At 43.7% G+C, this 18,325-nt stretch overlaps 1 protein-coding gene across 1 annotated transcript; it reads right to left on the reverse strand.

The window, feature by feature from the left end:
• Positions 1-21: 21 nt before the first annotated feature.
• LOC137892045 (proteasome activator complex subunit 4B-like) lies at positions 22-17,824 on the reverse strand. Its single transcript, XM_068736943.1, has 31 exons — positions 17,580-17,824; positions 16,913-17,053; positions 14,315-14,431; positions 13,736-13,780; positions 13,364-13,513; positions 12,571-12,634; positions 11,745-11,819; positions 11,532-11,654; positions 11,342-11,434; positions 10,890-11,068; positions 9,714-9,800; positions 9,232-9,418; positions 8,772-8,861; positions 8,158-8,222; positions 7,789-7,939; positions 7,377-7,475; positions 6,976-7,045; positions 5,896-5,963; positions 5,048-5,251; positions 3,518-3,675; positions 3,079-3,174; positions 2,895-2,950; positions 2,695-2,751; positions 2,537-2,592; positions 2,343-2,441; positions 2,177-2,239; positions 1,972-2,067; positions 1,658-1,789; positions 478-687; positions 249-385; positions 22-79 (listed from the first exon to the last, which is right to left on the reverse strand). Exons 1-31 carry the CDS (start codon positions 17,771-17,773, stop codon positions 22-24), a joined length of 3,420 nt encoding a protein of 1,139 aa, XP_068593044.1. The 5' UTR covers positions 17,774-17,824.
• Positions 17,825-18,325: the final 501 nt, after the last annotated feature.

An 18,325-nucleotide genomic window follows, 5' to 3' on the forward strand; every position in this document is an offset into this window, starting at 1 on the left:
TAACACAGGTGGAGAGAAAACCTACAAGTTACTGTCTTCAAGGCAGTCCAAGAGATCATTGACCAGCTTCTCATACTTCCTGCACAAAACACAAAGATGCGTTAGTATGTAGTGCTTCTCCTTCTACTACAAATGATCAAAAGTGGTAATAATAATAATTCATGCAAATACGATGCTCTAGTTCTTTTGTAACCTTGAGAAACAATTAAAACTGAATGAATGTACAAATAAAACACCGGCTCTCACACCTCGCAGCAACCACGTTTCTGATTCGCTGACGCTGAAGCCCTTCTTTCAGCTCCTCTATGGACGCTGCCTCCAAACAAGGCCCGGGATTTGTAGACCGCATGATGTGATTGGCTATCTCTACGCAGGACTCCGACACCTGGAGGGTGGAGGAGACCAAAGGGGAGCAATTGAGACAAAGCAAAAACCGACGAGGGTAGCGCGATGGCTTTTAACGAAGGCGCCGCTCACGGTGAAATAGATCCCGATGGTGTCGTGCTGCCGGTGGATGCGGTCGGTGATGTCGTCGAGCAGTCCGCCGATGGACGGCTCCTCCAAAGTCGTGGAGGGCGACAGGCCGCAGCGGACCAGAGCGGGCCACACCTCCCCGACGCAGTCCCAGTCCCACGCGCTGGCCGGACAGGGACCGCTGTGCAGACCCAGCAGGCAGTACAGAGCACCCTGAAAAAAAACCAAACACACACACACAGGGTGAAGACACTTGACCGATTATAATGCACACAGGAGTAGAAACATCTGCAGCACAGGCAAAAACTGACAGTCAAGTTCTGTGGCTTCAGATTGGATCCTTCACAGTCAGCGTCACAGGACTGTGGCCTTTTGTCTGAATCTGAAGGACGCATCCTGTGTATCTCTGCGGCGCGGATAATGTGTGAAATACTGGTCACATGTTTATTGCGGCAATTATTGCGGATGTAGAAATTAGAACGTGAGCTTTGTTCTTGATGTCCAAATGAGAATAAAGTTAACCCTGGGTTCTGTAAGCTTCAATATCGCATGAATTGAGCATGACATCATGCATAATAGCAATAAGAAGCTTTAGATATACATATATTACACATTTCAAGTTTACAAAGTGCTTCACAGACATAAGAACAGATACGATTATGAACATACTCACAAGATCACATAGAATATACACGATAAATATTCAATTTACAAGAACAAATATAAGCCAGTTTGCAGAGGAGAGTGTTAAGAGAGGATAGTGATGCTGCTCGCCTGGTTTCCCTTAGAAGACGTTTGTTTTGGTGCTCTTGACAGTAAATGTGCCCTATGCTATCACCCTCTGTCTCCAGTCCAGCCCTTGGGGATAGTCAACAAAAACTGGTCAGACTAAGGTCAGGAGTGTAAGGAGAGAAATGGGCAACAATGCAGGATGGGGCTGGACCTACCTGCTTTTAAAAACAACAAGCAGTACAACTTGAAAGATCTATGCTGAAGGCCTCACTGCAGAGAGTCCAATGTAGCCATCAAATGCAGCTTTGGACTGACTTTCAGCACCACGGACAGTGACCATTGTGAGCAATTTTACGTCAACTGTGCTTGTCACCACGTGTGTGTGTGTGTGTGTGTGTGTGTGTGTGTTTGCGTGTGTGTGTGTGTGTGCGTGTGTGTGTGTGTGTGGTACCTTAAACTGCTGTCGTGTGCCAGTGGTGTGTTGAGGCGAGAGCAGTTGCAGGATTCTGGGAATCAGGTCTCGGTAGGAGAAGCTAAAAATTCCCAGTGCGGTCGTCAGCACATGCTGGGCCCTGCTACGTACCTGCAAGGACAAACACACACACACACACACACACACACACACACACACACACAGATGTACATGCATACATCCTCGATAAATTACTATTCACGAGAGATATTTATGCTAATACCATCAGTAAAATGGGAACCGGCAGATGTTCTGATTGAATTATTCTTGCTAATTTTCCGTGTCACTTTTACCTGGCTGTAAGTGCTGGTAGATAACAGCAGCAGATCACAGAGCAGCTCCTGATGAACCACTTTATATTCACTGCCCTCAACCACCAGCTTTCTCATCTATCCACACAGAAAGACAATATTCAAATATTATTTTAGAAAAAATACACCCACCAGCTTCCTCGTGTGTAAGTGGTTGTATCTGTGACCCGTGCGCTGTTTAACTGACCTCATGCTGGAGTAGAACCCGGTCGATGAGCAGGGCTCTGATGTGCTGCTTTTTCCCGTGAAGCTGCAGAAAGAAAAGGCGACGTGTTTTACGACCGCCCTGCGCGTGACTCACTAGAGCGGACAACAATCAGCGGCCTTGTTGCGCTTTTTTTCCCCCAACTCACCCTGTTTTCCATGGACTTCTTGACGAGAGTGAAGCTTTTCCAACGCGAGTCAAACTCCTTCTTGTGAGTGCCTCGGAAAAACATGAGGTCACTGATGATCTGGGGGAAAAAAAGGACGCTCGTGAGACCTTCGCGGGCCCAAAACTCGGGGAACAGAACAATGACATCTCGCACATGAATAATAGGAATATCACCTTAATGATGACGAAGAGTGACTTGGTGTCATCTTCCGAGTGCTCCGAAATGTGATCTGGATGTAAGCGGATATTGATTAATTGTGCGTCACAATCACGCTCCGAACAAAGTGAGGAGTTTAGAGCCGTAGTGTGGTGGCATTAAAGTCTTCACTCACGTAGCAGCAGTCTCATGGTTTGGCAGATGGACTCTCTGTAGTTCTCCCGTGAATCATCTGGAGGGGAGGAGACACACACGGGCGTCCCGCATGGACACAGAATGCATGATGAGCGGCCTTATCGTCCACTGAAACTGCTCAGCGAGCAACTTCTTGTGCATGTGTGTTGCGCGGGGGCTGCTCGCTTTGTGTTTTCTTACCGTAGTCGATGCCTATGTGCAGCTTGATCTCCCCTAGATTTATCATGGAGGGCACGCTGAGGAGAAAACAAAATGCAAGGAGCGAAACGTGACAAGACTGCAGGAAAACGTGTGCTTTCATACGTGTGCGTGTGTGTGTGTGTGCGTGTGTGTGTGTGTGTGCGTGTGCAGCTGCAGGACTCACAGGTCAGATACGTGCGGCCCATCCAGAGGGGGCAGCATGCTTCCAGCTCCTAGAAGGCAGTGCTGCACGATAGCAAGACTCTGCAACAGCTCCTCCCTGTGAACCGGATCACACGTTACAGTCCTGTCATAGCAGCATTTGTGTGTGTGTGTGTGTGTGTGTGTGTGTGTGTGTGTGTGTGTGTGCTTGTTGTGAATTCACTTTGGCAATTCTGCAATGATGTTTCAACACATTTTGAGCAGCTGAATCCAACCCTCTGTGCTCTTGATTAGGCTTCATCCGGAGCGTTAAGACCGGTATTAAAAACAGATGTTAATGTTCAGCTTTCGTTTATTTGGACGCAGACGAATCTCATTCATCAGTAATGAAAGGCTACAGGTTTCTTTTGTTTAGTCTGTGCGGGTGCCTGATTACGAACTAAGAAAAACTAACAGCGCACCTGCTCATTGGCTGGTCTCCAGAGACGTGGCCCTTGATTCGCTGCAGCTCAGGGTGCAGGAGGCGGGACAACAGCTGGAAAACAAAGTTTTCCTCTTCCTGATCAGGTACGTGCCAACACACACCCAAGTCTGCCACATCTCCAGCTCTGCCCCAGTCCTGGAAACAGAGAGAGAGAGAGAGAGAGAGAGAGAGAGAGAGAGAGAGAGAGAGAGGTTTTCTCAGAACGTTGTACAGAAATAGAAAGTTTCCACTGGAACAACTGGCAAGCAAACCAGCACAACCAGTCCGCCTCAAAACCCCAGATCTCTGTCATCTACTGGTATTTGAAACACATGTTAAGGCTAAGAACTGAACAATGGACGCGTTCTTCAAAAATAAACTGATCTACTATCAGATGACAGACTAGCATATGAATCCAACTAACAAATACCTCCAAAATGAAAAGAAAATCAACAACAAAACAAAAAACAGAATCCGTGACCGTGAGCTGCAGATGAAAAGAGGTCAGTATTTGAAAGCAACAGAGGCAGGTAGCTGTAATTACCGCCTCCTCAACATCAAAACAGAAACACACTTCACCTGCACTCACGTACAAAAAACATGGCAAAAATATTATTGAACAAAGCTTTTCTCAGAAATACCGCAGGGCAAGCTGATCGCTTTCTCTCCTGCTGCCACAATCCTCTTTGAACGTGCATTTAGAAGGCTTAAAGGGAGATTATGGAACGCTTTCAGAGAAGGATTTAGCACATTTGTTCTAAAAAATAATTAAAACTAAAGCAAGAAAATACAAATTTTCACTCACTTGGTCTGGTATGACCAGTAGCTTATAGTGGCTAATGTTAGCTAATGTTAGCAAACGGTCTATCGGACATAGAGTCCTGAAACCTGAAAAATCTTAAAAAGGAAAGTCAACATAAAGAAAATACAACTATTTAAATTGACTTAACAGTTTATATTCGCAGGCCGAGCCAAGGGTATTTAGTTGTTATCACCAGTTTCCTGCTTTTAGCTTTTTCGATTTTCCTTCTCTCCAAACTTCAGCAACAGAAAAGTATTTAAATTATTTATTCACATCAGTTTAGTTGTTGTGCAAAGAAAGCAATGTTAAATCAAAAATGGGGAGATAAAGAGACACGGTGACAGAGGGAGAGCAGTATTAGCATTAGTGGTGTAGCCATTTCATTTTAAATTGATAAATGCTTTCTAATTCTCTGCTCGCAGATGGAAATTGCGTTGCAATTACCGAACCTGTAACCTCCAATTTAATTAAACTGTGAGAAAGAGCAGTTTTAAAAGGTTGTACTGTTGGCATTTTGTGTTTCCAAGAAAACCTCATTGTTCCAGTCCCAGAATAGACACTGTAATACCCGCGATAAGAGCCAATTTGCACTCTAGGAGGTTAGCAAATAAGCCACAGTGGAAACTATGCAGTTAAGAGTCGAGGGACTGGATTTAACTTTAGTAAGATTAAATAATGGCGGTAAAGTCATCTTCCCCTGTGCGGCCTTGCGGACGTTGCGTTTACCCGTATCGGGAGGTCAGTGTCGAAGCCTCCGGAGGTGCTGCGGTACTCGGTGGGATAGATGAGGGACAGAGACCGGAGTGTGTACTCCAGCAGACTGCAGGCGAGCGTGTACGCCCGCTTGCAGCGCAGACGCACACACACACACAGGATCCGTTCCAGGTCCCCCTGGTATTTTAACAGCTGTTCACCATCCACACGGGTTACCTGAAAACAACACACAGAAGTACATACACACACACACACACACACACACACAAACAGGCAATTCAATGGAGAGTTGTGTCTTAAATATTGAGGTTCTTCAGTAAATCACAGCATCTGGCTCGCTCCCACTCGCATTAAGCTCCCAGGAGTAATAAAACAAAACAGAAAGGGTATCAATATGTTCTGGTTACGACAAAGCTCCTTGATATTTACGACAGTGCAGGGCGCACGCTGCAAAAAATTCCATTTTCCTATTTTTCTCTTCCCTCATACAATGTCACGATCATGAGCAAATCTTTTTTTTTTTTTTTTAAAAAACAGGTGAAAATGCGTCTCCGTTTCACCGTTTCATATATTCTGAAGTTTTGGTAGAAGCACTGGATGAGAGCTTCCATCGAGCCAGAATAGACAAATCACTTAAGTAGTCGTGAGGAAATGACACACGACTCCAAAAATATATTTTTTTAAAAACAAATTGATCAGTAGTGGAATGAAGAAGATATGCAGAACCCTCTGGCAGACATTTCAATCATTTTAAGACTAAATAAAAAACATTTTAGAGACAGACTAGATAAAATAAATTAGCAGGATTAATATCTTTTAGAGTGCTGAAGCCCTTGGGACGTGATAGATCCTCGTCTCACCTCGGAGAGCAGCTGGAGATTCCACAACAGCTCCTTATCCAGCTCGTCTTCACTCTGCAGCTCCTCATCTACACACACACACACACACACACACACACACACACACACACACACACACACACACACACACACACACACACACACATAATAAATAACATGAATAATGTACTGTATTGCTCCCCTGACAGTCTGAGCTCCTTTTGCTGATGTGTTTTTTTTTTTTTTTTTTTTTTTTTTCAGGTTTAGTCACGCTAGCAGCATTTGCCACTTTGGTCCAGACTGAAATATCTCAACATCTATTGGACGGATCGTTATGAATTGAGTTCTCTACACATATTCATGTTCCCCTCAGGGTGAACTGTAATGACTTTGGTGATCCCTTTGACTTTTCCTTTAGAGCCATCACCATGTCAAAAATCCAATTTGTTGTTTCTAAACAAATATTTTTGCAAAACGACATTCCCATCAGCCTCGGCTGTACTTTGTTCAGTGCTGATTAGTGAACGTTAGCGGGCTAAGAACGCGATGAGCATTGTACCTGCTAAACACATGTTAGCAATGTAATTAGCGTGCAAAAGTTAGCATTTAGCTACAAACTCAGCTGTCCTTAAGCACCGTGTAGCCTCAAAGAGTTGCTAGCGTGACTTTGCTCAGTGATGTTATTTTAATAATTTGCAAATTAAAATGTTTTCATTTAAATAACATTTTAAAAAGACAGAATATATGGCTCTAACGCTACTTTCACTTAGCTGAAAAACATTTAATTGACAAATCATTATTTCTGATTCACAAACACTTGATTATTTTACATGTTTAATGCTGTAATGACTTCACACTATATCTACAAAGACCTCTTAATTGATCTAAGATCCGATGATGTGTTAAAAACCTGACAAAGATTTGATTTTAAAACTGCAGGTTGAGTTTAGCAGTGAACAAACTGAATGAAGTCAGTACATTTGAGAGGTCATATGGATACAGTCTCCATGCAAACACACTACAGTTGTATCTCCTCTACACACACACACACACACACACACACACACACACACACACACACACACACTGTGTGGTACTGACTGTCAGTAATTTGGAAAATGACGCTGCAGCAGTGAGGGACGAACAGACGGAGAGACTCAGCGGGATGACACTGCAAACACACACACACACACACACACACACACACATTTAGTTTCCCAAATAGAAACACGAGCATGCAGAAAATAACACAGAAGAGAAATAACTGAGCAGTAAATGAAGAATGTAACGACAGTATGACATGTAAGTGGAGATGTCGAATGAAAAAACAAAGAGATTTTTGTACCAGCAATGACATTATAAGGTCGTATTTTCAAAATATGACACACGTCAGACCGAAAAGTCTGCGGTCTACTGAGTGTAATTCACAAATCTACAGTACATTACTGTAAAATAGCAAAATAGGCAAAGAGTCAAGGATTAAAAAGCTGATGAACACACACCTTCGCTGCAGCTCTGCACATGTCAGCCACCATCCTGCCTGACACACACGTCTCAAAGATGTTGGAGGTGGCAAAGTTATACACCTTCTGGATCGCCATCTAACGCCAAGGCAACGTTTGCATATGTTACACTTCATGTGTTTCACACACAACACCAACAAAGATAACTGCATCATAAATAGATTAGCTCTATTTGTTTTCTAGTTTTCATCCGCGGGTAAAAAGAGTTTACATTTGTACTAAGAATGGATATGTAGCCTGTTTCTAGTGAGAAGCTTTAAGAAACTAGTTTCCAGGGCCTTTAAGGTTCGCTATCTTTATTAGAAGTGTCTAATTATGGGCAGAGGGTTGAGTTTGTGATTAATGATTATATGAATTTAAAAGAGAGTGTGTGTGTGTGTGTGTGTAGTACCTTGTATATTTCCGTCGAGCACTGTGTGAGGATGGTGCTAACGGTGGACGACAGGCCCAGCTCTACCAGGCTCTCCAGATGAGTCTGCGTATCCGTCTCCATCTCATCTCTCGTCTGTTCCAGGGTGCTGCTGTCTATCAGAGCAAAACACCTGCATACACAAGCACACACTTATACACTTGTCAGCGATGAAAATGTCAACAGCCTTATGGTGAGAGGAAAAAAAAAAGAAAAAAGAAGGGTGTTATACGTGGCCAGCAGAGCAAGCGATGCAGCGGTGCATTTCAAACAGACAGAGATACGTTCATAGTCAGACACTGACAACAAGGCCTCGCTAAGTGACAGTTTGAATCGTTAATTTGTCTCTACCTGTCCAGAAACTGGAGAACGAAGTCTTCAAACTGAGCTGATGCAAAACACAGATTTTTCTCAATCTGAGAGGGAGAAATAGAAATGATTAGTTAATGGATTTGTATAATATGACTTTTTAGTTCACCATTATGGGAAACATGCAAATAAGAAGATCGATACCACTCTCTTGTTTGTAGGCTAAATATGAAGCAGGAGCCAGGAGACTGCTCGTTTTAGCTTAGCATAAAGACTGGAAGCAGGATGGGGGGGGCAGCTAGCCTCGCACTAGAAACCTCAAAGTGACGACAAGTCAGCTCGTTAACGTGTTGATTAGGGAGCTTCAGAGATGCTGATGGTGAATTTTGTTAACTTTTGACACAGCCAGGCTAGCTGTTTCCCCCGTTTTCAGTCTTTGTGCTAAGCTAAGCTAACCAGCTGCATAGTCATGAGAGCGGCATCAACCTTTTGAGCTAACTCCCCAAAAATGTCAAACTATTCCCTTAAGAAAAAAAGGAGAAGGTCTTTAAATGATTCATGCCAAGTACTTCAAGGCTTTTGCTCAACATGTTTTATATATTATGTTTATTTAATCCATTCAAAGACTAAATTGTTCACGTGTGTTGTGCGCGCACCTCTGTGAGATCCCTGTGTTGAGAAGGAGCAGACGAACAATCCGCTAAAGGCACCAGAGTGGTGAAGGTGGCGATGAACTGGAACGTTATCTGGACGGAGACGCACAACGGGACACGGATCAATTTACATCATCTGACGTGATCGAGGCCTAAGTTAAATAACCTAGCAGATGTCGGCGGAATAACTTTTTCAAATGTATCAATTCATTCGGGTGTGATGGATTAATGCAGCAATGAGCACACCAAGAAAGGAAACCAATCCATTTCACAATCCAAGCAGAAACTGAGGACCGGGCCTCAGTAATTGCAAGTTCTTCAAACTGAGATATTCATTCCACTTTCAGGAATTATTAATGGGTTAGACCAGAGTACACGAGAGGGGAATTTAATCAGCAAGAGCTGTATTGTCTACTTGTCTAACAATTCTTCTTCATTAATAATCCTCACATCCATTACTCACCATGCACTTGCTAAAGTCGTTCGGGTCAATCCCCGGCAGAGAGCCCATGAGCAGTGGGAGCACGTGCCCACGGCCCTCTGGGTAATGGTTGTTTGGGGACACCAGGCTGCGAGCCATGCCGATCATGCAGCTGAGAGTGGCGGTGAGGGTGTGCGGCTCCGTCAAGGTCTCCATCGCTGCATAGGTCCTGTTATACGCAAGATACGACGAGGTGAAACGTTACCTGTTCTCAAAACAACTGATTCGGGCATACTTTTAATTGTGGAAATGTACCAAAAATATAAACAAATACAGGCTTCAATAAAGTCGTAACACACAGCTATCTAACTAAGCATGATTATCCCCCAAATCAAAACCAAGCCAAAGCATAATTAGTGTTTTTACAAACATGTATTTTAACTTCTATTCATGTTGCACATTTCTTTTTGACGGAACATGGATTGATGACAGGTTTATGGCAGATATCTCTAAGAAACACTTACTTCTCAAGTACAGGTGGTATGACGAGTTCTGGCGCGAGGAGAGCCAGGTTCTGGAGGGCGTAGGCTGCATCCGTGCTGCCGGTTTTACTGCACGTCACCACAAGAGGGCGGATGAGCAACGTACATACATGCAGCGTCAACGACGACACGCAGACACACACGCGCAGGGAGATAATCACAAATGACCTGTCTTTGTCCGGATTAGGCTTGTTGTTGCTGAGGCCTTGTGACGGCACTCGCAAGTGAGACCAAGCAGGATTTAGATTACTGACTGGCATTGATTCAAATGGCACGTTTACATGTCAACAACCCAGTGAACGCTGATAGGAATTGTAGGTCAAAACTGCTAAAAACTGGCTGGAAAGTGAAGGTATTTTTAGAGTTTTAGGCTACATATAACCGTGGTTTTAACTGCATTTCAAAGTCTTTATCTAAACATGAAGCACCTCCTAAACTACACACTTAAAGAGAGTAATTGAATTGCTGTTAAAATAATGCACATATGTAACTTAGATGTCTCCAAAACAATCCTTAAATTGAGCCCTGCCAATCCCAAAAATACAGTGAGGGCTTTGCTAGCTGGTTTTGTTGTGAAAAAAAACCCCCCAAACTGTAAAGTTTTAAACAAATGTAATATGCAGTCAGAATTAATTTGGGAACCAGAGTCTAGGCTCAAAAAAAAATTTGAGGTCTGGAGAAATTTTGGTCATTAAAAGCGGATTAACAAGACCACCGGCTGTGACTGTGCAACGCTCACTCGCACTCACACCTGCCTCCGCATGGCACCTATTGTGTCTATTCCTGCCCGAGTAGAAATACTTTCTATCGGTCTTCCCACTCGCCGCAGCACAAGGTCGACATTTTAAATGTCATCTTACAACCAACAGACTGGCTTCTATTTATTGTTGGGTGTCTCTAGATCTCTCTGTTTGAGTCTGTTATCGTTAGTTTGCTTTTTCACTAATAGGTTTCCACAATGTTGCATTCATATTTAATGCTGAATTTGTTCAATGCAAATGTCTGTATGTGTGTATATGTGTGCAACATATCATAATCCTTAAAGTAATAGGTGCTAAAAGATCTCCAGAAACACTGGTGTAACCATGGAAGATTACATACGGAGGGACAGGTTATAGCTATTATTTTAAACGGTTTACGTCTACCAAAGTGCAATACCTGAACATGGCTAGCAGGGCGGCGCCGGTGAGGCTACGGGTGAACTCTTGCAAGTCTTCATCAGTCAGCCTTTGACACTCAGGAACCAGCGTGATCCAGCTGGGGGCGGCGTGACGTTCCCGATGCACACGGCGCACAACACTCGCCGGGAGCCGCTGAAGCACTCGCATCAGTCGGGACTGCAGGCAAACACACACACACACACACACACACACACACATTCAACATTGGCGTTATCACCAAGAGACACATTCGCACAGTCTGCCGTAAACAGATTTGTGATATTGCTCTTTTCTCCGGCAGTTGTGCATTTCATTATTGTGTTGTTGGTGCGTAGAGAGCCAGCCAAGTCCTGAACGGCAAGTTATAAATCAAAGGAGTGTGACAGCCGGCAGCTGAAAACGTGTGTGTGTGTGCGTCTGCGTGTGTGTGTGAGTGAAAGAGAGACTTACTTGGCAGCGGCCGTGATTGGAGGGATGGTAGAAAGAAGCAATGCTGTTGAAGAGGCAGGTCAGCTCCTTCTGTGCTGGGTTTCCTGGTCCTCCCTGCACAGATTTGAATCAGGCATTTCCCATAATTAAGACGTATATCATTGTAATGTAATGCAGTTATTTTTTCTAAGGAGAAAAAGTCTGCAAGTACCAGAAGTGCTGTGATCCACAACACCAAGTGTCCGATGTCATAGGAGTTGGTGAGATACCGTGGCGTCACCATCTGATTGACCCCAACTGGAATGTTCAGACTGCGCAGGATCCTGGTGAAGATCTGCACAGAAACAGTGTAGAGCTTCACCTCAGTCACAAGTCCCCCCGAAGAAATACGTCAACGCGTCTACCGCTGCTGCTAAGGACTCACCGTGGGAATGTAAGAGGTCCAGTCCACGTAGCCGAGGTCATCGTTGGCGAGGCGAGCAAACAGGTTCACTAGGTGCTGCGGGACAAACGTCAGAAAAAACACTCACTGCGAGTACGGAGAACATTCCCAGAAGTGAAGGCTGGCCATTTAAAATATTAAATACAGCCAATTTGAAAAGAAAAAAAAAAAAGAAAGAAGAAGAGATGTTCAAGAAGAGATGGAGCGTGCACAGCCAGGCCGCGTCGGGCCAGGAAGCTGCGTAAAAGCAGAGCGGAGGCACAAAGGGAAAAACCGCTTCTGCATGCCGAGTGGAAACCGCCAACGCTTCAATAACATTTCAACATTTCAGTCATCGTCAGGAAATGTGTGTCATTCCAAATCACTGTATCCGTGATTAGGAAACTGGAAAACTGTGTAATTCATTGCTCAATCATTTAAACATGTTTTTATAAACCAGACACTTGCTGTTGTAAGTTTAAACGGACATTTGAAAGGTGGAATTTTCATTGATTTCAACTTCATCTACCTTTGCTTGTAGATGAAGTGTCAAAAACATATTCAAAATTCAGTGTATGTGTGTGCACGGGCATGTTTTACCCATCTTGTGAGGACATACATCTGTTTACACATTCACATTGTGGGGACTCACCTTTTTTTGGGGGGGGGGGGGGGGGGGGGGGGGGGGGGGGCAAAATTGGGTATCCGATATCCCCATAGAGGTAATCATTACATTTTTTGGGTGAAGACTCGGTTTAAGGATCGGGTAAGGTTGTGTGTGTGTGTGTGTGTGTGTGTGTGTGTGTGTGTGTGTGTGTGTGTGTCTCACCCCTTCCCAGCTTGGCTGATTTTGCACTGACATCCAAAGACTCATTAATTCATCAAACCACAACCTGAAAAACAAATGCACAAAAAAAAAAAAAAAACAAGCACACCTTTATATTCAAAGACACTGACACACATACCTAAAGCTGAATTCCCCTAATCTATCTCCAATTCCCCAAAATATGAACTCCCTCCTTCCCATGTCAATTCTGGAAGAAAAACAGAAATACCGAAACGGAAAAATAAGAGTGTTAAAGATGATATATTGTGGAAACTATACGGAAACTGCGGATGAATCCAAATCCAAAATAGCTTGCGAAAGAGCAAATACGCTGAGGAATGCGACGCTGTGAAGAGGATCGGTAAGCTGGAATGCCGCCATATGAGGAGTGAGAAGAGGAGAGGGGCAAAGGTTTTCCAAGGCAACACAACTATTAGCAAAAACAAGGAGCGAGAGAGGGGGAGGGGGGGGGGGGGGGGGGGTGCACTGCTAACGCAAGAAGAACATTATTTATTGAAACTCCCAGGTGCAAAGGTGAACACGCTTACAGAGCCTGAAAATGTAGTTATTCGTGACACAACGGTCATTAGATTCACCCGCAATACGTGAACGTGTTACGATTTAATAGTCTCAGGACTGAAAATGACGAGAAAAAACAGCTTATTTCTGCTGGCAGAGATTGTTCTATGAATAAAACAAAGGGTGATTTGAAAACGTTATTAACCCTTTGTGTGAGCTCTGGTCAACACAAGCTGCACGTACATGTTATATGTATAATATCAGATTCTAAACTTACTGGAAGCCCTGGCTGTGTTCCTCCGGGGGCATGATGGTCGGCAGGAACAGCTCCATGTTGCTGACGGCCTTCTGCATGACCATGTCAAACACGCACAGCAGGGGGCGCCACTCATCCAGCATCTCCTTGGTGGACGACGCGGGGAAATACCTGTGAAAATCCCCCCCCCCCCCCCCCCCCCCCCCACAAAAAAAACCCAAAAACACACGCAGCAGCAAAGACAAGACATGAGAACAAATAGATGTAGACAAGCAAAGACAGAGTTGGAGATACAAATACACACATTGATCTAAAGCACCACAGCTCAGCTGGAGATCAAAGCAACGCGTTATCCGGTGCACAAATTACATGATCACAGAGGACGCGACTTACAGTCTGCAGCTTTTGATCAAAGCCTTCAAAATGTGGTCCACTGAGCTGCAAACAAGCAGAGAGAGGAGGAGGTGTGTGAGTTTGTGAAGGAATCCTGCATTTACTTTCTTATGAAATGTCCTCAAACAGGATAAAAAAAACAAAAAACAAAAAAAACACATCTGGGCTGCAACATATTTCATTGTTTTTTTCAATTATTCTTTTCGTCAATAAAATGCCCAAGGTAACATCTTAAAAAAAAATGCTTGTTTTGTCCAAACATAACAGAACGAGAGGGAGCAATAGAAAAAAAAGAAGATAGAAATCCATTTCTGAAATGAAATAATGTTTGGCATCTTTGCTTGATAATTGAGTTTTCTTAACCATCGTATATATTTAACGTATCAGGCCACTGAGCGGCTTCACAGGAACTGTTGGTTGTTAGGGATTGAGAGCCCACGACAAATCAAGATTATCAGAGTCCATCTCCTGTCAGTGGACCGATCAACGTACCGACTAATCGTCTACTAAAGTACTATTTTACTAAAGTGAAAATTGGTACATTTACAGAAGTAAAGCAACAGCATTTCAACGGCGTACTTGGGGAACCAGATGAGTCCAAGGTGCTCCGTTTTGGAGTAGACGACCCTCTCGTACAGATCATAAAGAGGTCGCCACTGCAACTGTAGGTCATCCCTTGACAGCAGCTCCTTCTTCCTGTTTGAGAAAGAAGCCAATTATTGACTGCAGGGCTTTGCTGTTATGAGAGTATTCCAGGACTTCAGTCCTAATATTTTGCTGACCCCAGTCAAGACAAAATGATGGTAATAATGATGTTTTGAAGGGAAGAAACTACAGGGTGTCTGAAAAGAGTCCGTATCCGTGGGAAAATGAGTCACTACCTCAACATGACGACTGGCAAACACAGCGCTGTGATTCTTTGTATTGAATAAAGCTATATATATATACACATATATATATATATATATATTTATATATATAGCTGGACTGACAGCTGCAGACATTAGTAGTTTGCAGGAGTGTACTTAGACTTAAGACACGGCACGCAGTGAAGTGACCTTATGATTCTTGATTTTTTTTCAAACACCCTGTTAAGCTTTTAAATTGCACAATAACGGCGTACTTTTATTATAAGCTTTAGAGCAGACTACATTTTTTTTTTTTAATCCTCCTGAGGAACTTTCACATTTCTTTCTCTGTAGTCGTTATTGCTTAGTTCTTTGTAAAACTCACAACTCCACAGAAAGGTAAAGAGTCCCCGCGCGGAAGACTGCGCACAATTTCCACGGCCTCACATTCCTCTCGTCGTCTCCTCCGTCGTTCATCTGACGGCTATATGGAGCAGACTCTCATCGGGGACATTTTTTAATTGAAGGAAAGAGACAATCGGGGGGGGGAAATGCGAGGGGATGAAAATAAAAAGAAGCCAATTGAGACCTGACGCGTGATGTATAGAGTATCACATTTAGCTCTCAGCTGTGAGACCTGGCACTTAAGGTACGTTTAGCCCTAATCTGTCTCCTTTCAACTAATGGAAAACACTCGGACAAGTGACATCACATTAAGATGTTGTTTTATGATGGGTGTAAAAATCATGGAAACAAACTGGAGACAAACGGGACGTGATGAATGCGACCGTCTAGGAGAATATCCTGCAGTCGCTGGTGATTTAAGATACAAAAGCAGGGAGTTAAGATGTAGGTCAGGGCTTAAAGAGTAATGTCCCGCTAGGCCAACATACTTCAATGTCCCTTTGTTATTTAGTATGTGTGGGTGTGCAACTTAATACATTTCATTATGGTACTGTCTTGTTTATCCATTTTCTGCTACTTTAAACTTTTACTGCACTACATTTCAGAGGGAGATACAGTTTACTCTTCAACGTGTATTTGACAGTTTTGGCTAGTAGTTTTATTTCAGATTGAGATTATAAAAATAAAAAAAAAAATAAGGCTGTAAAATCTTTTTGGCTTGTTGGTCCTTACTAAAGAGACGTCTAGTTGGGGCCCAAATGTCATGTTTCAGACGTCTCTGGGTTGTTAACAGTTCTACCAAAAAAGAGAGATTTCCTTTCTAATCTTCTAAGTTAGTTTTGAGGCCTAAGAAGTGAAATGTTACAATATTAAAAGAACTTAGCTATTTCTTCTTTCCCACCTAATATTAATCATCTAATGCCCCCCCCCCCCCCCCCATTTATTGTGTGACCCTTTGAGAAAGCCCAAACCCTACAGGTTGGAAGACACAGGATGATATATATGAAGTTAGAATTAGTTCCATCAGTAAAATGCTGCTTACACGACTACTTTTACTTTTGATACAGTACTATTAAGTACAGTTTTATTTATTTATTTTTACTTTAGAAGGATTATGAATTAAGAACCTTTACCTGTAATGAAGTATTTTGTTTGTACTGGTGGTTTTTCCTCTGTACAAAATTACTTTAAACACCATTCTAGATGCGTTTTTGTAACGTTACCGGAAAATGTCTTTTCAGATGTTTAAGAAACATGTGGTTTTTACAACCACTACATAAATATACATGCAGTTCATATTCAGGCTGATATTGTTGTCCATCTCAAGCTGAAGGTCAATCACGACTTCAGTGTTACCACACACTTTCTTTGATAAAGTTTTAAGACTGGTCTCTTTTCAGTTGTTTGCTATTTTCTCACGAATACACCCTCTTGCACTTACTCGAATGAAAACATATCACTTTGTTAAATTTGATGCAGATGCAACATTTTCTACCATTTGAAATAACGCATTCAGAGGATTGTGCAGCCTTGGTGGAGATATACGTGCTCTCTGAGTGCTTTCTAATTTACTTTTGTTTTTCTCCTCTCGAGTCTGCAGGTTGTTTTAAAGCTCCACAATGGCAGGAATCCAAATGGCAGAGGGGGTAAGTGAAAAATCCACTTTAACACGTCATGGGACTCGACATCGGTACACCGTTTGTAGCACAGTGATGTTTGCCAGCCGCGCTGCTCTCTGATCTCTTTATACTGAAAGACACCAAAGGGCAAAAAAAAAAAAAAGGCTGCAGATTCTGGAACCAACCACCTCAACTGGCTTCTTTTATTCATGCGAAGGAGCTGCAGCTCCATCACCTTGTTGCTGAGGGGTGAGGAAATCAGATATGCCTCACGCATGTGTGTATGTGTTTGCGTTTACACTCACTTGAGGAGCTGAATGAGCAGCCTGGCGTAGCTCTGCATCATGTGAGGCTCCAGGTTTGGCAGCGTGACTAACTCATAGAGCAGCTTGATGAAGAGAATGTGGTCCTCCTTACTGAAGCGGCGGCCGTACAGCTTAAGGAACCTGAGGGCAGAGGTGAGGACTAGGTTACCGTCCAGGAGCAGCAGATCACTTCCTGCTTCCTGCAGCTGACCCATATCCATTAAGAGCACAGCCTCGGTGGCCTAATGTCTCAACATGAAACCGTGAGCCTTGAATCTGGGTTGGTGCAAAGTTACATGACCACCGTGTGCTTTTCTGCAAGACCTTATAGTACCCAATGGGTTATAAAGTGAACATGTATTATAGCTGTGGCCAACCAAGGAAATGCTGACACACTGCAAATCAAATTATTTGAAATGTGACAAATAATATTACACATTTGTAAAGCTTATTTTTTGTTTATTATTTATGGTAGATTCTTCACCTGTGGCCAATTTTGGGTCTGGCAACTTCCAGAAATTGCAACACGTATTTAGAGAAATGTAAATTCAAGGAAATGTGTTTTATTGCCAGCCTAAAAACTGCGATACACAAACCGTTATTATGAATCATAAGTGCGTAATTACGGGGTTGACTTGATGTATCCGGAGCTGGCTTCAACACTTACGAGAAGAGTTTCCTGGACCAGAAGGCGACCCCGGGCCACAGCTCTCTGAGGAGGACAGCTCTGGACAGGTTCGCTTTGATCTCCGCCAGCAGCTCCGTGGCCTCCCGCTCCAACCGGTCGGAGTACGGCAGCAGGCCGTTATACACGACCTCCTTCTGAGGGACAAACCCGGTCGTGTCCCCGTCCACAGTCATATCCCGCTTGTTATGTCACCTTTCTGCTGAATGCGTCAAAAAAAAAAAAGAAAAAAGGTACAGAAAACCCCGTTCTCCTTTCAATCTAATGAATGTTGCGCCTTCTGAGAAGCGCTCTGCCGAAGTTGGAGGTTTTATAATCCGCTGTGTCCAGCGACCAGGTGGAAGGCAGGCGATCACAGGGGAAAGTGTGTCACGCTATAATTGAGCTGTGCAAAGCCCTGAGCGCGCGGAGGGCCCGCGGTTCCGCTCCGACTTGCAATGTCAGACGCTGCTGCGTCACCTCTCACTTCATTCACACCGCTACAGGTATCCACCGGCTGCACGCGCACGCAAAAGGGTGAGGGAGGTTCGCCGTGACGCACGATAGGAGGGTCCGACAAAATGACTGGCCCACAGGTTGCTGGAAAGGCCGCGTTGGACTCAGCACCACTGAGTCCAGTAAGTGAAGGCTTTGATACATGAAGGCTTTCATGTGTGGGCTGTAGGAGGACGCCTGGAAGCCATCATTCTGGACTACAAATCCCAGAGGCGCTGAATGTGTCCTGCTGC

The sequence above is a fragment of the Cebidichthys violaceus genome, unplaced genomic scaffold, assembly GCF_023349555.1.
Source record: "Cebidichthys violaceus isolate CVI_PGR_0920_01 unplaced genomic scaffold, fCebVio1.0.p SCAF_74, whole genome shotgun sequence".
Taxonomy (NCBI): Eukaryota; Metazoa; Chordata; class Actinopteri; order Perciformes; family Stichaeidae; genus Cebidichthys; species Cebidichthys violaceus.